The following is a 22,792-nucleotide window of genomic DNA, read 5'->3' as shown; positions in this document are numbered from 1 at the left end:
CTGACAGGTCTTTATCTACAAAAACTTGCATACAAAACCACTTTGCATCGTGCTGCAAAGGTCTGATCCTAGTCAACAGTTTCACTTCCCCAAGACCAGGGAACAGAGCTGGTGCATGAAAATAAAGGCTGCTAGAGGCAGAGGGCTGGGGTGTCGGGGGTGTTCTGAGAGAAGCTGTTCTCTCCTTCCTATCAGCTTAGTATTAAAGTGAGAGCTAACCCAGGAAAGACAAGCTGTTCTGCACAACTCACAAATACAGCTGGCTTCTAAAGAGGAGGAAAGCAATCAGTAAAAGCAGCTAAATGGATGCTGACCTGGTCGTTGTGTGGCTCGTTCTCAGCATCCTCGGAGTTCCGCTCCTGCAGGGCGCTGTCCAGCACGGAGGCGTTGATGCGGAAATCCCGGGAGGTGCTCAGCTTCATGTACTGCATCAGGTTCACCTGCAGCAACCCAGGGGCAGCCAGGCAGGGGAAACATTCAGCCGTGAGCCTCTTTAGTTTCTTACCCTGCCTAGTCCCTTGAACAGCACTGGGACAGAGTCCATTGCAGTAATAATGCAGGATTGAAGCACAAAGAGGGTGAAAAAGCACCTGCCCCCGTGCAGTCCAGGGGCCCTTTACATTTTCCTAAAAGCCAAGTGATTGCCAGCTACTCTCACTCTCATGCAGGACCTTGTGGTACATTTCATGACACAGACTGGGGGAGAGTGAGGAGAGCTGGCATGAGGTTCTACTCCACCAGGAACCACAGATGTGGACTGATGTTGGCATGGGCTGGTATCAATGTGGCAACAGTTCAGCAGTATTGGGCCAGGAGCATGGGCAAGGGCTGAAAGGTCCCTACACCTTCCTAATCTGAGCATTAATAGAGACTTTAACAACAGCCCTCCACCATGCCATTGATCCCACTGTTCCACTAGGTTCAGCTGACAGAAGATCCCTCTGCTTTACATTACCTTTGACTTCTTGGAGAGATGGATAAGGAACTTCTCATACTGCTCAATTGCAAAAATCAGGTTTGGGATTGGCTTGGTCTCCCGAAGAACCTTGGCCTGAAATGTGAGAGGAATGAGATGGGTCAGATTTGGAAGGGCACAATGGCACTGTAGTGTGACATGAAGACCAGAACATTCCCAGTTTAGAAAGAGTCTTCATTAGCCTTGCCCTGTACCAGTCCTGCCCCACCCAGCAAGCTTTGCCAGCTTTGTCACTAGCTTTAAATTGACTCCCAGGATGGTTCTGCAGTGAGGCTCTCCTGTGCATTGTTTTGTGCTCTGCCTGCAGTCCACAGCCTTGACATCCCTGTCAGCAGCTCCTCTGCTCCAGCTTCCTAAGGCACCACAAGCATGAGCCATCCAAGCAAGGAGCATCCTGACGTTTCACCACATTGTTGTCCTGCTTATTCACCAGCACTGGTGTTTGTTCCCCATGGTGACAGCGTGGTGAAGGACAGGCAGATACAGCATTTCAGCCCATTTCCATACACTCAGGGAAATGCTAGGAAGATCATACTTGTGGCTTTTTTAAACCCTTAACATCACAGGAATGTCTGGGACAGCTGTCGAGACGGAGGAAATGCTGTCTGGGAGCACAAACAAAGGACATCAAGGACCAGGAACCTGCCAGCCTGCTCACTTGCTCCCAAACAAATAATCCAGTCATTTTCAACTGCTTTACTTTAGTGGAATCCACGCCTTCCTTCATCTTTAAATGTGCTGATAAAATTAAGAAACACTTTAAGAGGATGCAACATCAGTTCCAAGAAATTAGCCCAGATCTCTAATTTCATAGCTTACCCTATAGCTTACCCCAATTATCTCTAATTTCATAGCTCACCCCCAAATGGTGAAAATACCAGACAAGGCAGACTATCCAGATTGACCTTTGTTTCATGTCGATAGGATTTTAAGCTCCATTTAGTGAAGATAGCTTTTTTATTGTGGTTTTTGTTTTGGTTGTATTTTGTTTGGTTGTGCTTTTTTAGACTTTTCTCTGAAATTACAGTATATTAAATTTTGTTTTTACTTAAAGGCCAAAATGACAAATTGTCTGGTGATCTGTAAGAAGCCACCAGGTACCACAAACCTCGAGGTGTATGATCCTGCCTAGGTTCTCATGGAGTGAGTCAGTCTTACCATTACTGTGGAGACTGCAGCAGCTTCATCCTCTTTCTTCTTCTTTTTCTTCTCTTCTACAAAGCTTAAGCTCTCACTGTGGATGTTCTGAAGGAGAATGCCAAAAGATGTGTCATTAGAGGGTAAGCAGGGAAGAAAGCCCAGCCAAGAAAGGCCAGAAGTCCTTGCTCTAGCCAGCTTACAGCATTACCAGCTAGATAACAGAAAGGTAGCAATATAAGGGTAGAATTAGGTATGATCTCAAAAAAAAAAAACCAAAAAAATCAAGAAAGAAACTAATTTTGTAATTTATACAGTCAGATATGCATGCATGAGAATCTCCAGCAGTGATAGCTCTGCACACCATGACACCTTCCCCAGTATGTTGTAAAATTCCTATGGTCCTCACATAAGTACCCAGGTCCTCTCCAGGCAGATAAATCCCAGCTCCAGCACTGCAGTCTTTGGCACCCACATTACTTCACACTGTGATGACTGCAGTGTTGTTGACCTTTATTTGCCATTGTGGTTAACAGCAGTATTAATCTCATCCAAAAAACCCCACATGAACAGAGGGGAAAAAAAAAAAAACAGCTAAAGCCCAGCTCCTTCCCTGCTCAAGCAGAAATCAGCATGTTCAGTCCCAATGGTGCTGAAATGTCTTATGCTATATTTGACAAAGTAAAGCTTGAACTGTGAGAAACTCAGGTCATGTCAAGAAGATTAATAATCCCCAAGAGTGCCTGTGTACTGAAGCTGATACACCACTCAGCATCAGACAGACTGCCTGTGATTCTGCCAGTTAATTTAGGCCTCACCTGTACGTAAGTAATGAATGAGTAACACTGTGGGGTCAGATGGGAGCCTGAGAGCTTCACCTGCAAAGGAGCAGACAGAGAGGCTGCTGTTACTCCTAACTCAAGGCAATGAGCCATTTCCCCAGAAATTTGCTCACACTCACCAGCTTTTCCAGTCTTCCTGGGATGGTGTTGGAGCTGCTGCGGCAAGCCTGGATATACTGCAAGGAAAACAGGAGTTTCTTCTAGGTGTGCTGTGCCCACCCTGTGTCCAGCTGGAGCTCGAAGCAGCTCACACAATGGCACAGTGGGGAGGGCAGGATTAGCACAGATATCCTCCCCAGTGGTTTGTTACACCCCAAATGCCATGTCTGCATTCCAGAGCTGTGAGAGGAGAGCTCTGGGGCAGTCACCACTGGTCTCAAAGGAGCTCCACAGGCCTGTGGAGTTTCATGGCCCAGTTCCCCCAGGTCCTGCTTCAGGGAATGGGAATGAGTGGCAAGGGCAGGGCTGGTGAGCACTGTGAGAACACTGTGAGTGCCCTTCATTGTGCACACAGTTGTGCAGAGGAACCCACAGCACACACTGGAAATAGCAACTCCAAGCCATGCAAAGCCAAATTCAGCTAGAGAGAAGCTTTCCTTTTATCTCCACTGGTACAACTATCACTGCTCAGAAAGGGCACGAAACTGAGGGCATGAAAGCCAGCAGAACAAGGGCTCAACTCCTTCAAGAGATCAACAGGCTAGTCCTGAGCATAGCTGCTGCCAGGGGTCACTGAGAGCTTGCTGCAGCAGATGGGGAGAAGGTTTTTAGCTCAGGGGCAGCCCACAGTCAGCAGAGCACACTCACGTGTTTGATGAGGGAGGTGAGAATTGCGTATGTCTTGCTGAGGCTTCTCAGCAGTGTGTCCACACAGCTCCCTGCTGGGAGTGCAGTCTGCACCAGCTCATGATAGACTGTCAGAAGAGTTCCCAGCTGCAGAATTACACCTTTCTCCAGAGCCTGAGTTTGGTTTGATGCCTGAGAGGGGTCTTCTAGAAGAAAGAGATGAATATCTGGTGAATATATATCTAATGAATCCAGTTGTGCAGGTGGGAGGCACAAAAGACCATCTTTGTGTCTGATGCATAAAGCCCCAGCGGGGCAAGGGGAAAATAATCACTGGAGAGATTTTATGACAACACCCTTATCTTATTTTGTTCATGTGGAACCAGCTCAAGGGAGAGTTTAACCTGACCTTAGATGATGCTATCTCAAAATCCCCAAATATCTTTTTGCTCATCTTTTTGACAAAGATGTAACAGTAAGAACTGGACCACTTTCATTACCTGATGTGTCTGACCCCAGACTGGCGAGTTTCTTGATAAGCCAATCCACCTCTTCAAGGACCTTGTCCACCTGACCCAGAACCAGCAGCTGAGACAGAAACCAATAACAAAACAGATTTTTGGAGGAGTTTGGCACAACAGGAACCTGCAAGCTGCTCCAAGCACAGTAGCCTTGGACTCTGCAGGTGTCACACACATGCTGTTCTGACTCACACAGACAGTGGGGGCTGCAGTCTTGGCATTCACTACGGCAAAATGGCACCGACCCTCCACTTCTATGTCCTGGGCAGAGGAGAGAGAACAAATTCTGGTTAGACTTTAACTGCTGTCACACAGTTTGCACCAGAGATGCACTCGATTCTGACAGCACTATGAGGAAGAGCTCAGCTGCTCCTGCATCATACCTGATCTATATCTCCCAGGCAGGCGTGGATGTCTTGTGCAAGCTCCCGCAGGAGACCAACAGGGCTCTTGTAGAGAACGTGGACACTGAAGAGCAGAGACAGCAAACCCTTGCAGCAAGAAATATCCTCTGTGGGGAAGAGAAAGTGACACAGTGCCAGGTGCAGAGCTTGCCTAGCTACTTAGGAACATCAGACATCCAGTGAGGGAAAGTCTCAGATTCAGTATGGATTCAGCAGTAGGTGAAAATCCTATCAAAATACCCCAGCTACAAAAGCAAAGTTTAAAACATCAGGCATCCCTTGTAATAGTGCAAGGGGAACTATGGCCCATTGGAGCTGTTGGGTCATAGGCAAATGGTGACCAAAAGCACTGAGGAAGTGCAATACAAACCCTGGCAAGAGTACTGTCTTTCCAGAGTATAAATCCCAATTTGGGCCTAAATAACAAGGCAGAAAAGTCAAGTATGTGAGTGGCTTCCTTTCCTTCAAAAATACTAATAGTTTTAGAGATGGAGCTCCCTCTGTAAAACTTGTACTTATATCACAATGTTGTGGCAATCTGCCACAGAATGGGACCTGAATGTATCTTGACAAAGAGGTAAAACCAGGACAGAGCATGTAAGGGTCTAATGTCAGACCTGACACATCACATCTAAACATGCTCCTCAAAGCTTACTTACCAAGAGCATTTTCTTTGCAAACTTTGACTGTCCAAGTCAGGAACTGAAGGAACTATTTAAGAGGAGAAAAGATACCATGACTTTGAAACAGAATACAAAACTACTACTAATAATAAAAATCCAAGACAATGAATCATAGCAGAGGAAGATGAGTAGGGAACCCAGCTGTGCTCTGTCAAGTTCCACAAGGGACACTTAGCCTACTAACAAGTCAAAAACTGAGACCCAGGACAGGGTAATGGCTATACATCCCCTTGGACAGAGTAACAGCTCCATTTAATTTAAGGTAAATGATGACTCCAGACTTCTGGCACAGTTAGTGCAGTTCCTAGCTTGTAAAATTGGGGCACTTTAGAAAATGACTCCTTGCATGGAAGGAATTAGGCACTCAGCCAGTTTGGACTGGACACAAGTCTGCTGGCCTTTTTTGCCTCTACTCCCATGTGGAGGCCACACCACACCTAGGCTATGTTAGGAGTCCCTGCTCAGCCAAACAAATCGTTCAGGTGCCCAAAGGCAGGATCAGAATGTGCAGGAATGGGGTGGCAAGACAACTTCCTCTGAAGGGTCCTTGCAGGTGTGTGACAGGAGAGCCCTTCACAGTGTAACAGAACTGCCCCTTTGACCTGGTGTGGTGTCTAGGAGGAGCAGGGCACACATGCCAGAGCCTACAGATGCCAACCCCATCTGATAATCTCCTTCCCACACCCATGGCTATGACACCCAGCCACCATGTGAAGGCTGAGGAGTACCTGCTGTGAGGCTGGGTCCAGCAGTTTGGACAGTGTGGAGAGAACAGTGATGAGTGACTGTGTTTCCTTGGCATTGAAGTCATCTTCAGCACTGCTGAGCTGGTTCACCAGGGACCTCTGGTTAGGGGAAGGAAAACACTCCCTGAGTGTGAATATGTGTTGCATAAGCAAATAACCAGAAGCTGCAAGCAGATAAAGGGATCAGCAGCAAGGAGAATGACAAAGAGTACAAAAACAGGACTCTTCTCAAGAACAAGTGCTGATTTTTGATAGGAGTGCTTACACACAGCCTGCAGATGGTCAGTGTGACTTTTAGAATACTCAGGTAAGTTTATGCTGCACTGAAGAACCTAGAGTTCTGTAAACACACATGCACATCCAGCCACCCTAAAGAAGCTTTCCTCAGGGATCAGAAACTTCTCTGAACTGCTAGTGAATCAGTGCCACAGTTGCTATCACATACTCAACCCTGTGGTCAGGCAACAGAGAGCTAGCAGTGTTTCCTGCCAGAATCCCAAATGCTTTGGAACACTTGCAGCACACAGTGGTACTCACCTGAAACTGTCGGATCTGGAAGGCAGCTTTCTCTGTGACATTAATATCCGCTTCTTCTGCGTCACCATCAGTAATATCTGGCAGAGACAGAAAGGTGCAGAAAAAAAGCTAAATGCCAAGAGCAGAATACAGGATTTATTTCCAAAAGTGGGAAAGACTGCTCACAGCTAGAGGAGGAATACAGACTGCAGAACCACGGTGAGCTGAAAAACATGTTAAAGGCAAACTTCAAATAGATGACTGCTGTGTCAGACCCCAGCTATCCTCTGCTGACAGACTGAGAGCTCTATAAAGGCAGGTAAAATATATCTCTAGAACCTGTCTCTGGTGTGAAAATCTATGCTACTAAGCCCACCTTGTTGCTGAGAAACAAGAACCAGACCCATCTCTCCCTAGTTATGGATAAAGGGACCTGCCCACACATGGGCTGGAAGCTGGAGGGTAGAAACCAGAGCAGAATGGTACCATGTGCCTACCCAGGGCTTGCAGGAACTGGGGGATCTTGGCAGAGTACAGCTGCTGCACCGTGTTGAAGATCCGCAGCAAACCTTCCAAGCACAGAAGTGAAATGCTTTTGCCTTTCTTCTTCCCTGATTCCTCAACAACGGTGGGAATTGAAGTGTACCTCCAAAGCAGAACCCTGTGGGATGGGAGATGAGATTAACTCCAGTAAAGCTGGCTGCACAGGGCAAGAACTAGATCTACTCTTAGGATCCCATTTTTAATATAACTAAACTGGAAGGTCTTTTACCTACAGAAAATGGTAGGGAAGAAATATTTTTTAAGAAGATTTTATTTCAATGTCAGCAAAACAGCTACTGCATTCTTCCAGCAGAGCTAAATAATTTAATTCTTTCCAGGTGCCAAGGGACCTTCCAATCCCATTTCAAGTCCATCTTTTCACACTCATTTCTTCCACCCTGCTTTCCCTTTTCCTCAGACTACCCTGACCACTAGTGTCAAATCCACCAGTGACAAAAAGAGCTTTACTCGTGGCAGTTTGGTTCTGTGAAATGTCAGAATTCATTACAGGGCTCTCTATAAATAAAATCAGAAAGGTAAAGGCAGGCAAAGCAAAGTAAAGACCTGTGAAGAAAGCAAAATTGTTTGGCCCAAAGAAGACTTTTCTATTTGTAGGCAAACATAATTTTCCTGCTTCCCTAACCCCACTTCTTCCCTTTTTTGTTCCCTCTCCTTTCTTCTCATTAGTTCTGTTGCCTGCACAGATGATCTTATTCTGTTTCAATGTCCAATCACGCAAAACATGTAGCTCACATGTAGTCCTAATGACTGCAACAAAAATAGCCTCTATTATTTGGGGTGAGACACAAAACCGGCATTATGCATGGCAGGGGTAATTTGCATTTTGTGCTCTCTGCTGACTGGGCTCTGAAAAGACCCCATGCAGATATGACCTAGATTCCAAAAGACATTTACATGGTTCACATTCTTGGATTTCCAAAGGATTAGATGCATGAATGTCTTCAAGCATCTTGCAGAAGTCCTAAACAAATGATTTCTAAAGCTTGTGTCCCTCACACATCTGTTTTGTTCTGTAGCTTGAAGTGAATTTTAACTTTGCTGCATTCCAGAGGCCTCAAGAATCCAGCCTGTAATCATCTTACCTTCTCTGTGACAAAGAGTGATGAACAAGAAGTCAGAAAGAGGCTGAAAATGTTTGATGGCATTTGGTTCTTCCAGGCCAAGTTATTAAAGCTGTATCACTCACTATGGCACAGAAACTGTAGTGCCTCCACTTGATTTCTCAGGAGCACAGAAAGGCACTGACCCCAACCCAGCAACAGTATGGAACAGCTATGGACTGCATTCTCCTTTCAAAGAAGAATGAGAATCAAAAATCCCAGAAAACGCATTGCTGATGTCTCCACGTGCCACACTGACTCACTGTGTGATTTTGCAGAGGTTCTGGAACATCTTCTCTGGATTCTGTCCGTCTGGTCCGTCCGTCTGTCCCGTCTCCTCCAGCTGCTGCACCTTCTGCAGAGCCACGCTGACGGCGTAGCGCAGGAACTCCGTGCTGGAGCGCAGCACAGCCAGGCTCTCCTCGTGGCTCTGGGCATTGTCCCTGCAGGACCAGAACTGTCAGAGGACTGGGGATGCACACAGGAAGCTCAGGAATGGCCTACGAGATCCAAAATTTAATATGCATTTGCAAATAAAAGCTCTGGCTGGACTGAGGGTGGAAAAGACCTGTTGTTTTGATAGCTTTAAGTGAACATTTAGAGGGTAAGAGCTGCACCAGCCTTTTCAAGCACACTAACACATGGTTTGAATCGATGCTCTGCTCCACAGAGGACTGGACACCTTCTCACCTGAACAGAGCTGTGAGCAGAGTAGATACAAAACCCATGGACAGGAAGCTCCGTGCAGTTTTGTTGCTCAAGGCAGATTTGTTCTTTCCAGCTTTCTCCTTCAGGATTTCAGAGAGTTTGTTGTAACATGTAAACAGGCCTAGGACATCCTCAAACTTGTTCTTACTGCAATAAAATAGTATTGTAGAAAGTATTAATGGAGAAAATGCATTCTTGGATTTTCCTATTTGAAGCTTCAGCTGCCAAATTACACAGTGACACTGCCTAAATAAAGAAACCTGTTACATCTCCCTAACAGGGTATACCTCACCCAATCCTCCTCAAGCTGCTCTTCTACAAAATGTCAGATCCCATCTCCCACAACACATGACATTCCAAAGGAAAACATTCCCCAAGCTCTGTGAATGGCTGTGCCACAAGGCACTCACGCTCAGATCACTGATTCTGTGTTGGCACTACCAATGACGCTGTACTCCAAAGAGCTGGGCAAATAATAGCACAGCTAGTGCTAGAGGGTAAGATTTAATGTTTTACCTGAAATTCCCAATGTTGAAATTGTACTCAATCAGAACCTCACAAATTCCCATCACCTGAATGGCATAGATGTTGTTTTTCACACCGACACCAGAAGACAGCGAAAAATCTGCTGATTTATCCTGAGAGGTAAAGGAAACAAGTGAAAAATCTTTTTAAAAACTGACAAGAACTCGGCATCTTCTCCCACTGAGTCAAACTGAAAATCTGATTTACCAGTTCAAAGTCTTCCAACTCGCTCTTGATCATTCGTCGTGTGACAGATTCTAACATCTCTTCAAAGTTTTGCTGAAATCCCACACCCTCCTCCTCCTCCTCCTCGTCATCTTCAGCTCCTTGGCACAGACGCACAGTGCTCTTGTACCAGGCAAGGCAGTGCTGGATGCAGCAGAGCAGGTGGGCCTGGAGGAAGCAGCCACACAGTCACACTCAGCCTCTGAGCTGGAGGTCACTGGTAGCAGTGGACAGGGGCCGGACTGTTCTGGTGGGATGTACAGAGCTGTGGCTGTCTTTGTAACTGCCTTCAGTCTTGAGGATATGCCTGATTCCCAAATTGAGGGGATCAGTAATCTCACACAAAGCTGCTCAGTTCCAGCTTCAGACAGTGCTCTGTGCCTGAGCTTTTCTAGATGGGATGTAAAGACTTAACTCCCACTGCTCCCTCCACCCAGCCACCTGAGGTACTGAAGGAGATGGGAAGGGAATTTCCAAAGGGATTCTCACTCTAGCTGAAGTGTCTGTGCCCTTCCTGGGTGTGCTACTGCACACAAGCTTCCTTAGGGGAAAACAAAATGATTAATTTGAATTTGTTCTCTTGGAAATTCAACAAATCATTGAGGTTTCATCTCCAACAATTTCAAAGGAGCAAAACCAAAGGACAAATTCTTCCCCCTCCTACACACACAGACACACACACACACTGCACAACTATTTTATGTGGAATTAAGTTAAAGGAGGGAAAAAACCCCGTAGGGTGAACTCAGTGGAGGATAACAGAAGAACACTATTCCTAGAGCATTTTTCACACAGGTCCCCACAACCACTATGCTTGGGGAGCTCAAATAAATAGCCTGAGGCAGGGGTGAGATGCCCAGCTCTGTTGCTATTAAAAGAATTGCTCCAGGCTAGAAGAGGCTGAAGAGGCACAAGGTATTCAGCTCATGCAGGACAACTAGAATGCTAGTAACAGATGAGCTTGCAGCTGTGGCCAAACAATATAGCTCTTACCAGTGGTTCTTGCAGAAAGATTTGATCTCCCTGAGCCATAATACATCCCTCCAGTTTGAGTGGAGGCAGGAGGTCTGGCTGGGGCAGGTAATATTGCTTTATCTGTCACAGAAAACAAGAAATAAAAATAACCAGTTACTTGGTAACTGAGCCTCTTAGGATGTTTGAAAACAGAGCACAATCATCTTTGTACCCCATTCTAGAGAGCAAAACCTGGCACTGTGATAAGGGGACTGTACATGAGCCATGTCATCTGCTCTACTGGTGATTAAAATCCCTTCTTGAGTTGCTCCTGTAGCTCAGCCAGGACACATTAGTGCCCTAAAACAAGATTAGCTGACCACTTGCTGTTGTGTTGCCTCAACAAGTGACATCACTTGCACCCCACCTGCAGTGTTACCCCTCCTTTAAACAATGAGGATCAATAGCTGCTGCTGCCATTGAAAGTTATAGATACATAATGATGCTATAAAATTTTACACCTTTACACCAACTTACTATTAAGTGCCCTCTGTTACCCAAAAGCTGTCTTGGCTCTGTTCATGTTCTTTACCAGACCCTATACAGTCATGGGAAAGCTGGAATTAGTCAGCATGAACTCTTTGGATGATTAAAGGGAAGAAAATTACTTGTCTCAAAGAAAGCACAGCCTGTCCAATGGATTGAGGAAATGTGATTGTCTTGTTGCCATGAGCAACACTGCTGGGGGATGAGTTAATCCTCCCAGATCCTACAAGGACTTGGGTATTCTCCCGATGGGAAGACAGCAACAATAATTACTGTGTCAGCACATATCCTTGGGGAACTATGGGAGGGTAACTGCTGTGCACTGCTAAGGAACAGGGAGAGCACAAAGAACTTCTCTGGGCTCACATTTTCCACAGCACCTAAGAACTGAAGGGTTGGAAAGAGCTCCAAGAGATCCTTCCTCTTCCACCCTATGGCAGGAAATGAATTTGTCTCCAGGTGTTGACCCAGTCTGCTCTCACAGTGTAGCAGGGGTTTGAGCACCTCCTTAGGGAAGTGTCACAGCACCCAAACATGCTTCCAGAGTGAGGGAAAACAACTTCCCCAATATTTAATTGTTTGCCATACTGGTGGAAGTGCAGAATTCTGCAGCCCCACCATGGAGCAGGACTTTACCTGGGACAAAAGTGTTTCCATTATAGAGCTGGCCAGCTGGGAGTTCCTGCGAAGGACATCATAAAAACCCTGGAGACAGGAAGGAAGGACAAGTTGGCTGACACAGCAGAGAAAATGAACCACAGGCATAAGAAGTTGGCGTCATCAGACTGCAACGACACTGGCACCGCAAGGAACCATGAGGAAGTAACAATGTGCTCAGTGTAAAACTCCATACCTGGCAAAGCAAAGGCACCACAGAAAGAAGGTATGAATCAGAAAAAGTATGAATTTCCTCACAGGGGCCCTCTCACAAGCTGTATCTCCCTAGCAGCGGTGGCATCAAGCCCAGAGTGACTTTCACTGCTATTTAACACAAGCACAAGATCCAACTTCAAACTGTGAAACCCTGCTTCAAAGGCAAAACAAGCCCGTGGGGAAACTGTAGGAGGCAACAGATCCTGCAGACTGAGAAAACTCAGTGGATGGATAAAGCAAGCACAAGTTTTCTAGCAACAGTGACGAATACACCCAGAACTTGCAGCTCATCAAAGGTCAATCCAACCCAAGATAAGAAGGAAACAAAACCTCTCTGACTGGTACAGGGTGTTTTTCCTCAAGGTGGTATCCCATGGTTATAACACAGCCTAAGATATGCACCCAAAAATGGCCCTTTATAACAGGCCTATCACAACAGACCTAAGGACAGCCAAGTTTTTACAGAAACTTGGAAAGGAAGAGGAGAAAAGACAGATCCCTGATGCAGTCTCTAAGGAAGTTTCTCCATACTCTCCAGACAGGGTTTTCTTTGGAGCCCATAATTAACTCTCAACAGCTCCACATCTGCCCAGTGCCTGTTATACCACTCCTCCTCACAGGGCATCAAACATCCTTCCCATTCCCTAGGCCCTACCACAGCAAGACAGACTTTGACATATTTTTGCTCTTAAACAATGCATGAGCTGAAGAAGATACATCAACGTGTCTTTGGGTGCATAACGGTCAAAAAAACAGCAACAGAAGGAGTGAAAACATGTTACACATGTCCCATGAAGAACAAAACTGAGCTGAAAGGCTGTTTTTCACAGTAACATGGCTGTTATTTACCTGAGGCTGGAGAAGAATCAGACCACAGAAGAGCTTGTGGCTGTTTAAGAGACAGAAGAAACCATGTTTACCTCATATAACATGAGTCGAACGTCTGCTTGCTGGCTCAAACATCGCCTCAGGCTGCCCAGGATTTCTAGGCAGAAGGCCTCATTAGCTGCAGAATTATAGCAGGCATGAACATCTGCCTGGACCTGAGAAGGAACATTAGTCACGTTATACTGGTTACAATATCACAACACAGGAGCAAGGTGATAAGGGTCTGGCCCCTGAACAATCACTGAGATAGTCCTTGTGCTGCCAGGCTCCTCATCACTGTCATGGAGCAGTGGGAATGCTCCCCAGAGCACTGGTGCTGTGAGAATGGCTCTGAGAAGCAACATCTCTAGGCCAGCTTCTCTTTGCACATTGCACTTCCTAAAGCTTTCCTTACAGGAAGGAAATCCTTGCTGGATTTCCAGGACTAATCCTTACTAAAGCTGTATTTCCATTCTGGGGGAACACTTCCCTTCTGAGTTGCTTCAAACAGTGGATATTAGACACCAGCCTGTCTCACATGGGACTGCAGAACAGCACTTACCTGAGTGGCACCAATGGCCTGGCTGCACTGGGAAGAGGACAGGCTGCCCAGAACCTTAAAATTTCTTAACAGGAGCAAAAAGCCAGCAACTGCAGCTTTACGAGCATCGAGCTGCCTGGGAATTGGGACAGGAAAGAGGGTTATGTAAGGAAATGTGGAAGCAAGAAGCTCAGAAGCACATAAAATATCAACTCAGCAATGAAAAAAAGGCCACAAATACAGAGTGACTGGGCCCTGTACAACTATATTTCCCAAGAGGGTAGTACAGTCCCAAACAGTCAAGAGCTGGGCAGTTTGCTGGAAAGTCCCCTGCTCTACATTCTCAAAATATTCAATCTCCTTTCTGTCTTACAATGCTCACACTCAGGAAAAGACCAGGCCAAGACCTAAGTATTAAATATCCCTTGAAAGCTGGGAGAATGTCACAGACCTCAGAGTTGGAAAATTCCTAATAAAAACCTGGTGTTTTGCTTTATTCACAGAAACACCAAGTCTTCCATCCAGACCCTCCCTGGATGTATTTAGCTGTGGAATTGGTTTTAATTTTGCCTATGTATTTGGAGTTCCCAACAGCTTTCTGAACTTGCAAATCCCATTCATTCAGATGGGGGCTGGGATTTTTGTTACCATTCAGTGGAGCTGTGACTGTACCAGAGTTCCAGGCTAAAGGGACAGGAGATGTCACTATCCAGTTATGGGAAGAACACTGTAAGAAGACAGCCCAAAATAAAAAAATACTTCTGCTCCAAAACCATAAATGAGTTGTAGAAATTTTTTCAAAGAATCCTCTCCCCAGCTTACCTGGAAAAGATAGCTTTTTGGAGAACAAGTATCAGGGAGTCCCTCACTGACATGCTGACTTTGAGCAGAGGCTGGAAAGGAAAATAACCTTTGGAGAGAAAAGCACTAAGGCATGCCAAGCCCTTGGGGCATATGAGCTCATCTTCCTCAGGCCCATCTGGCCCTGAATTTCCAGTACTGTCATCAGTACAGTAGGAAGACCAAAACATTTTAAAATAGACAAGAAAACCCATAGAGCTGTGGCAGTGAGACACCTTAGCAGGTCAGTGAGGACACAGTGCAAGAGCTTAGGAAAATAACTAGGAAAATATCCCCAGGTTGGACAAAACAGATGAAAGCTAAAACACCAGGGCAGTATCTCAGCCCAGGCAAAGAGGAACACTGACATGGAGCTGGAAGGAGAAAAATCAATGTGACAGCTACAGCTGCTCAGCTAAACACTGTGGACTTAGTTTTCTACAGGGTGCAGCATCTGGGCATCTTCCAGATGAAAGGTCAGCACAGAGCAGTTTTGGTACTGTGCCAGACCACACCATATGCTTTTTGCTAGAGGGCACATGCAAATCCATGCTTGAAGAACAGTTCCATGTTACACCAAACAACCCACAGCAGAGAATGAAGGCTTATTTCATGAGGAGGGTTATCAGATCATGCATGTAATTGTGGCCCAGAGCTGTCACTGGAACTGAAGTAGCAAGGAGACCCATGGAGAAATGCAAAGTTTTACCTGTACTGCCCGGAGAAGCCCTTGCACTGTGTCAATGGGCAAAAAGGACAAATTGTCAAAGGTCTCTGTGACTTTGGAGGATGAAGTCTGAAGCACAAGAGGAGCAGACACAACAATATTGGACAGCAAGTCTGAAAAATAAAAGGACAAAAAGAACAGCTGATGCCAAGGGGCCAGAAAAGCCTCAGCAGAAGATGTCTGTAGAGCTAACAATTACAGACTAATCAAAGACCTTCCATGACACAGAGAGGTCACTGACAAACCGAGTCTGCTGCAGACACCAAGCACTAAAAATGCTCCCAGCCCAGCTGAACGGCCTCACCCCAGCAGAGGGCACTGAGATGCAAGGGAAGAGGCTGCAGCACTGACATCCCAGGAGCCCCAGTGGCTCCCAAGCCCAAGGACGAGGAGAAGGCAAGGCTGGGAACGTGGAACAGGCAACTGACTGATGATTCTGATTTTCTGTGCGTCAGCTGTTCCATGGCAACTGCCTGCAAACATATTTTTCACCTGTGATGAATACAAGGCAATCTGATGCAGCTGATACCTCAGTCAGAGGAGAAGGAACAACTGATTTTCTAGGCTTCAGGTCACTTCAGCAGGTGCTTCAGAAACCAAATCACATCCTGGGCTGCATCAAAAGCAGCTTGGCCAGCAGGCTGAGGGAGGGAATTCTCTCCTTCTACTCCACTTTGGTGAGAGCCCCCTTGGAGTACTGTGTCCAGCTCTGGGGTCCTCGGCACAAGCAGGACAGAGACCTGCTGGAGCAGGTCCAGAGGGGCACAAAAATGTTCAGAGGGCTGAAGCACTTCTGCTGTTGAGATGGGCTGAGAATTGGGGTTGGTCAGCCTGGAGAAGTCAACTTTGGGGAGACCTTGTTGTAGCCTTTTGGTACTCAAATGGGGTTTATAAGACAGGGACAGACTTTTTATCAGTAGCTTTGTGATAAGAATAGGGCTAATAGTTTTAAACTAAAAGAAGGTAGATTCAAAGTGGATATAAACAAGAAATTTTTTACAGTGAGGGTGGTGAAACATTGGCAGAGGTTGCCCAGAGAGGTGGTGGATGTCCCATCCCTGGAAACATTCAGGGTTAGGTTGGATGAGGCTCTGAGTAACCTGGTCTAATGGAAGATCTTCATGCTCATTACATGGCAGTGGACTAGATGACCTTCAAAGGTCCCACCCAACCCAAACCCAATTCTGTGATTCTATAATGAGTTTTGAGGAGCTGTGTTGAGACTGTCCACAGAGCAAAGCACATTTCTCTCTCTCTTTTCTGTTACCTATGAAGTGGCTGACAGGAGATGCTGCTTTTGTGAGGACTCTGTTCAGAACCTGCTCAAGAATATCACTTCTGATGGGCTCATGAACCTGAATAAGGAAGAACAATAAATAAAAACCTTTAAGATATTGCTGTACTTCACAGCACAGGCATTGTACAGTACAAAGCAAATCCAGATCTGACAGGTAAGGAAGGATGGTCACCAGAAGTCCCCTTTCAGCTAAATCCACACAGATTGATTCAGATTTCATCCCAGGACAATCAGAACCAGCACATCAAGGCACACACAGTACACTCAGAACACAACGGTTCCAGTCATCTATGGGATGAATGGGTTTCAATCCCACCTTGTCAGATTTTATTTGTACCTCTGAATTTCTCTACCATCTCTACCTCTGCAGTTTCTTGGAAACTGTAATACAGTTTATAATAATAGGGATTACACAAATACCATGACAGCTGGAACAGATTAGAATTAGATCTTCATGAGGATGGCTGGAAAGGGTCAAATAGGAGACAAAATCTAGTATTGTTTGCAAAACACTCACAATGGATATAGCAGGCAAGGTTTCGACACCATTTACCAGGATAGAATAAGAACAGAGTTGTTTTCCTCCCACAAAAAAGAAAAAAAAAAAACCTTCTCCAAAACCTACATTACCTTAAACGTTTCCAGCAGGATACTTGCTCCCAGTCTGCAAGCTTGCTGGGCTGGCATTTTTGAAAGGCCGTAATTGTTATCAGCAGCTTTTCCTCCAAAGGGCTTTTTTGGTTCATAGGATTCCATTAGGCTGAAGCCAAGATCCACCAGGCCCTGAGTAACATGGTCCCAACCAAATGCACTGAGGAAAACATGAAATAGATGAGGAAAGAAACTACTTAGTCATAGGAAAGTTTGGATTAGAGCTGAGGTAAAATCTTCTGCCGTCATTCCAGGGTCCAAAGCAGCAGTGAGAGACACTTGATGACATCAGGGAAGATGACAGCCCTCACAACCCTGTGAGTGTCCTTAGGCTGAGGGACAGGTGCTCAGCACATCTCTGCAGTCCTGGTTCTCCATGAGAATTCCTTTCCAGCCCAAAGGTTCCCTCACCACTGGGAATGACATGCCCTCAGATCTGACCTGAACATAACAGCAGGCTACAGTTGGGATGCACAGGTACCCTACTGATGTCAAGATCTTCAAGTTGGAGAAAAAGAGAAGAGGAATGCCTCCCATCAAACTAAAGGACAACTGGTGACAGACCAGAGCTATCCCACAGGATGTTTAAAGGACTAAGTAGTAAACCAGATTAAACAGTGAACCTACTCCTCATCCCTTGATCAGAACACAAACTACAGCCAGCAGCATGACTCACACTGCAGATTAGGCCCTGATCAGTTTAGTCCTTTGTACCACCAGAGCCTGAGATTTGAGGTAGAAGGAGCAGATTTATACCGCCGCATGTTGTTTGTTTTTTTTTTTTTTTAATTCGCTAATATAAAACTGGGATAAAACCTTTGGATTTTGACACTGATCCCTACCAGCACATGGTCAGAAGTATTTAGCATCCCAGAGTGTTTTAACAAAGCTGAAACTCTCCCCACTTTTAAAGCCCATTGAATGTTCTGCAGCACGTGGCAGCAACTCACCTATTTTTCACCACTTCCAGAATGACAGCAGTTATATCATATTGTTGAGGAAACAAATCCTGCAGAAACTTGGAGGCCTGAAGGAACTGCAGGTCCTTACAGCTTCTTGTGATTGATGTTTTCAAGAAATCAAATATCTGGAACATAAAATCATTACGTGTGAGGAAATGATCTTTGAAATGGGACCTGTATAGTCTTGGGTATGTTCCAGTAAGAGCACCAGCCAGACACAAGTTCCACTAGAGCCTGCCAAAAATCTTAACTCACTTCTTTGTCAGGACAAATACACCAGTCTCATTAAGTGCTTCAAGGAGGGTGACTTGCTGCCAGATGCTCTTCATGTGGCCATCACAGAGCCAAAACATTAGAAAAATAGACTGCTTTTCTTCTCATCCTACAATACCAACCCACAGGAATCACTGCCCTGGAAAATTGTGATATTGCTCTGGGGTCTTTTACAGTGCTCAGTAAAGTACAGCATACCAATGATCTAATTGCCTACCCACGAGCATCCTGAAACCATTTTAAGCCTAATTCTGATGGGACTCTGACCTAACTATGCTTTCTTTCCTTTACAGGGAGTGCAGAGTGCATCCCCATGGAAAGTCTCTGCAAGCTTATCAAGCACATACCTGCTCTTGCAGTCTGTGTTTTACAGCAACTGACAGCAGAAGAGCCACGCTGAAGGGACACAGGGCTCTACCAGGGTCCTTCTGTTGCTCAGTCTAGGAAACAGCAAGGAGCAGTGAGAAAACTTGTTATCTTTACTGAAACACCCTGGAAATTCAGGCAGCCATCAGGCACATGTCTCTTCAAACATATCACAGCACTTGCTAAAGAGAACATGACTGCAATCATAAAAATTAAATCCTTTGTCCAGATAATAAATTAAGTTTTTAAACCAGAACAGTGGCTGCTCCATCTTTGCCATACCTTCAGGTGTCTAATTAGCTCTTCACCCAGGTCCTGGTCCAGGTTGATGACAGAAACAATGTGGAGGATAACGGTGCCTTCCACGTGGCGGAGCTGGTCCAGGGGCATTGTGGCCACCTCAAGGTCCACTGACCTGTAAGTTTTACTAGAGAATAACAAGCCATCCCAAGCCAGAAATCATTCCTTATGGATGAAGAAGGATGTTCTTGTACAAGGTTTAAGTGTTCAAATTCAAGGAGCCCTGGGCAGGAGCAGTGTGACTACAAATACCCAGGTAGTAAAGAGAGGGGTGACAGAGCAAGAACTTACTCTGGAACCCTCTGTTCTTCCTTCTGTCTCTTATCCAGCTGATTGAAAAAACTGATGATTCCTTCCAAAACAGTCTTCTTACTGCCCTGCAAGGCAGGACATTACATGAAGCCATTGCAGGGCCTGCAGTATCCCAGATAACAATACTCAGTTCCCACACCTGTCACAAATCTCAGGGTATCCTTCATTTCCCTCCATAAATTGCTAAGGCTCCTCTATGGCTCATTTCCAGATTTCCAGTTTTCATACTTCTTTTGACTGCACTTATTTCTTTTGACTGCATTATAGAATAGCTGGAAGAAACTCAAGCTCTCAGGTATTCTGATTGTCTTTTTTTTTTTTTTGAAGTTGTTATTAATTAGAAAGGATCCTTTATGTTTTAATCAATTGGGAAGGCTTTCAAATTCCTAACCTTAAATCTAACAATACATTTTGGACCCAAATGACCCTCTATAACACACATATAATTTGTCTTTGGATCATTTTGGCATTAACTTGGTCACAAATGCAGCAAGGAAAGGAGCCAGATCACCCTGTTAAAGGGCAGAGATGTCCCTGGCATTCTCTGCTCTGGAGAAGAGCACAGGAGATGACACATTCCCAGTACAAGTCAGACTACAACCCAGTAGACAATCATAGTGCATGAGCTTTTATTATAGCATGCAGATCACAGAGAGTGAGCAAAACCACACTGAAAAAAACCAACCCTCTCTGCTGTCTGCTAGCTCTGTGCTCATCCCTTATTTCCCAAAGGTTTGCTTATTTTCCCACAAGGAAGACCAAGATCCTATCTTTCTCTGAGCAGTCAGCTTCTTCAGTCTAGAGAGACTTAGAGGAAACAAAACCTACTGATGTTCTGTTGTGTCCCTACAGCATGGTTTGGGAACAATCAGCATCCCTGCCAAAATCCAGACTACAGATGACTCTGGACATTTTCTTTCTGTTGGACTAAACCTGGGGGAAATCCAGCTCCCCTGAGCTTTTACCTTTGCAGAAAGCAGTAGCAGCTGATAGACCAGAGGGGGAATTTCCTGCAGGTCTAATTTGGAGAACATCCTAAGGACCTTTTCCACCACAAACTGCAGCTCCTCTCCTGATAGTGGAATATCCCTGTTGAATCAAAGATTTTTTTTTCATACATTTATTTGCCAAGGCTCACTCACACATGGAATAAAAACCATGATGCCATGCCCAGAGGTGTTTTGTATCCAAATGGATCTGGTGTGGATGCTCACTGACCAACCATCCATGGTGCTTTGCCTGGCATGGTCAGACCTCCTATTTGTACTTGCCCCAAACTGTTTATGAAATAGGACACAGACAGGACCATGGCACAAGTTGATGTTGAAGAGAAAAAGAATTACCTGAACATGTTGGCAAGATGTATTACACACCGAGGATCCCACCTAGCAAAACAAAGATATGTTGGAAGATTGAGAGCAAGCTGGATTATTATTTAGCTCTTCCCTCCTACACAATTATTCAATGTCACCATTTCCCTGTTACATTCTGATACTAAAATTAGAAGGCAGATTTCTACCAGAAATCATCAGCAGCAATCCAACCACCCACATTTCCTAAGTTCTGAACTGCCCCTTTAATAACAAATGCCAGAAAAGGAATAAAAACAAGCACTTCCTGAGACCAGTTCATGCAGCAGTCTCACAAGATCTGGGAACAGGCTGCTCCTTTGCTTTCCCAGCTAGAGAAGACACTGTCACAGAGGGCACAGATTCAAGGATGACAGGACACACAGCCCATGGGCATGCCTTTTTCCAAGCACAATGTGAAACACAGTATTTTGCCATGTATCCAAGACCTGCCAGACATACGTACTTGCTGGAGCAGAGGGTATTTATCAGCTGTTTCTTAAACTCTTCCCCATTCAGTTCACCTGAAAAAGCAAAAGTCTTAGAAGCTGATTGCAGAGGAAGGGAGGACAAGCTGCAGAGAAGGAGCTGATAGGGGTTACCTTTCCCATAAGCCAGGTTCTCCTTTGAACTGGCCAGTGCTGTGAGAACAGTGGAAAACAGCTCCAAGGATTTCCCATTGGTCAGGCTGCCTCCTTTAATGACATCCACAAACAGGCTGGCAAGCTCTGCTAATGCATGGCCTGGCAGCTGGCGGGCCTGGGAGAGCATACAACAGGAGAGAGCCTGAGGCACTACACAGAATTCCACATACACATCCAAACTGTCACCAAAACCCAGCAGAAGACAGAATTTCTTACAGGGAAATGCTCCCTTTAAGGGAAAATTCAGCCCTGAGATCTCTGTTTTGTACTGTTCTTTACAGAACAGAGCAATAAATCAAGATTATGTGATTATAGGTTTAGAGTTTTGAGCCTAAGATTAAATATCTAAAGATAATCAAGTTCACACACTGAGCCAATTGCAATACAAGCTAATTTAGCCTAGGGAAGATCCATGGAAAGGATACAACTAATTTTCCTCAGTGGCTTAGTGAAGTATCTCAATTTACATATTAAATTATACTCAGCAGAGCCCAGGAAAGCCAGCCCAAAGGAGCTTTACCTCCAGCATCAGCAGTCCTATGATTTCAGACACCTTGCCCAAATGCAGGTCACCTGACTCCACTAGTGGGACGCAGTGCTTGTAAACCTGGAGTCTCCTGAGGACACCACTTCTCTGGGAACAGGGGGAGCCTTACAGCAAGCAAAAGAGGGACAAAAGAGTGGGGAGGAAAGTTATGCAAGTAACACGTTGCTAAACGACAGGAAATCAGCAGGGATAAACTGTCACCTGGCTGCAACTTCCTATTTTACCTATCTGACAAAATAAAAAAAATAAAAAAACCAAAACAAAAACCCCAGAGAACAGGAAACAAGGTATTGGATAAAATAGTCGGCCACCGCGTTACCACATCCTGTGGTTCACTCAACTTGCACCCGGAGACCAGGAAGTGTCAAAACTTTGAGAAGAAGCAGCTGGGCAATTGGCTCTCCCCTGGCCAGCTCAGTGCTACTGCAAGGGCTCTCAAAAGCAAATTGCACTTACCACGGGCTCTTCACAACTCCAGTCCAGTTTGCTATCTCCTCACATGTATTTTGGATGTCGTGCTTGCTTGTGACAGCCCTGACCAGCGGGTTTCTTACCAGAAGTGACAATTCCCTGTGCTGCTGAGCACCCACCGGCTCGCACCAGGGCTGGGCCCGCAGCCCCCCGAGCGCAGCGCACACATCACCCACCTTTGAAGATCCCTCTCAGCAGAGCCGCCGTCTCCCTGCCCTTCAGGGCCTGCCTGGTCACCATGTCGCCCAGCTGCAAGACAAGGGGACGCTGTGAGCCCCCACCAGCCCGCGGCGCATCCCCGCTCGGCCCGCGGGCACCGCGCACCCACCTCGCCCTCCGGGAGGCTCTGCAGGGCCTCCTGCAGCCGCTCGGGGCCCTCCTCGGCCGCCAGCGACAGGATGCGCTGCGCCATGGGGCCGGGAAACACCGGGACTGCCGGGCCGCGGCTCCGGGCCCCGAAATTCCCGCCCGGAAGTGCCCGCGCGTCACCCGGGGAACAGCGCCCGCCCCCGGCGCGCTGCCCGCGGGGCCGCGGGTTC

The 22,792-nt window shown here is 46.0% G+C and overlaps 1 protein-coding gene across 1 annotated transcript in view; it reads right to left on the bottom strand.

The window, feature by feature from the left end:
- The window catches only part of FANCI (FA complementation group I), a 24,107-nt gene extending 1,315 nt beyond the window's left edge, over positions 1–22,792 (bottom strand). Inside the window, exons 1-36 of the mRNA XM_077185373.1 lie at positions 22,582–22,792; positions 22,430–22,502; positions 21,756–21,886; positions 21,194–21,350; positions 21,058–21,115; positions 20,586–20,627; positions 20,208–20,331; positions 19,222–19,307; positions 18,913–19,045; positions 18,612–18,704; positions 17,980–18,116; positions 17,009–17,189; positions 16,349–16,436; positions 15,064–15,194; positions 14,337–14,407; positions 13,536–13,650; positions 13,027–13,149; positions 11,870–11,938; positions 10,727–10,828; positions 9,716–9,901; positions 9,500–9,621; positions 8,966–9,130; positions 8,539–8,718; positions 7,109–7,272; positions 6,633–6,709; positions 6,078–6,194; positions 5,326–5,377; positions 4,646–4,773; positions 4,455–4,523; positions 4,242–4,329; positions 3,763–3,947; positions 3,075–3,131; positions 2,932–2,991; positions 2,135–2,221; positions 956–1,051; positions 315–440 (exon numbers count right to left, since the gene is read on the bottom strand). Of these exons, the coding sequence (XP_077041488.1) occupies positions 315–440; positions 956–1,051; positions 2,135–2,221; positions 2,932–2,991; positions 3,075–3,131; positions 3,763–3,947; positions 4,242–4,329; positions 4,455–4,523; positions 4,646–4,773; positions 5,326–5,377; positions 6,078–6,194; positions 6,633–6,709; positions 7,109–7,272; positions 8,539–8,718; positions 8,966–9,130; positions 9,500–9,621; positions 9,716–9,901; positions 10,727–10,828; positions 11,870–11,938; positions 13,027–13,149; positions 13,536–13,650; positions 14,337–14,407; positions 15,064–15,194; positions 16,349–16,436; positions 17,009–17,189; positions 17,980–18,116; positions 18,612–18,704; positions 18,913–19,045; positions 19,222–19,307; positions 20,208–20,331; positions 20,586–20,627; positions 21,058–21,115; positions 21,194–21,350; positions 21,756–21,886; positions 22,430–22,502; positions 22,582–22,665 (3,957 nt within the window). The 5' untranslated portion in view covers positions 22,666–22,792. The remainder of the gene's footprint in view (positions 1–314; positions 441–955; positions 1,052–2,134; positions 2,222–2,931; positions 2,992–3,074; positions 3,132–3,762; positions 3,948–4,241; positions 4,330–4,454; positions 4,524–4,645; positions 4,774–5,325; positions 5,378–6,077; positions 6,195–6,632; positions 6,710–7,108; positions 7,273–8,538; positions 8,719–8,965; positions 9,131–9,499; positions 9,622–9,715; positions 9,902–10,726; positions 10,829–11,869; positions 11,939–13,026; positions 13,150–13,535; positions 13,651–14,336; positions 14,408–15,063; positions 15,195–16,348; positions 16,437–17,008; positions 17,190–17,979; positions 18,117–18,611; positions 18,705–18,912; positions 19,046–19,221; positions 19,308–20,207; positions 20,332–20,585; positions 20,628–21,057; positions 21,116–21,193; positions 21,351–21,755; positions 21,887–22,429; positions 22,503–22,581) is intronic.

Source organism: Agelaius phoeniceus, chromosome 13 (genome assembly GCF_051311805.1).
Source record: "Agelaius phoeniceus isolate bAgePho1 chromosome 13, bAgePho1.hap1, whole genome shotgun sequence".
Classification (NCBI taxonomy): domain Eukaryota; kingdom Metazoa; phylum Chordata; class Aves; order Passeriformes; family Icteridae; genus Agelaius; species Agelaius phoeniceus.
The sequence above is the reverse complement of the archived record's forward strand: the minus strand, read 5'-3'. Positions and strand labels throughout refer to the sequence as shown.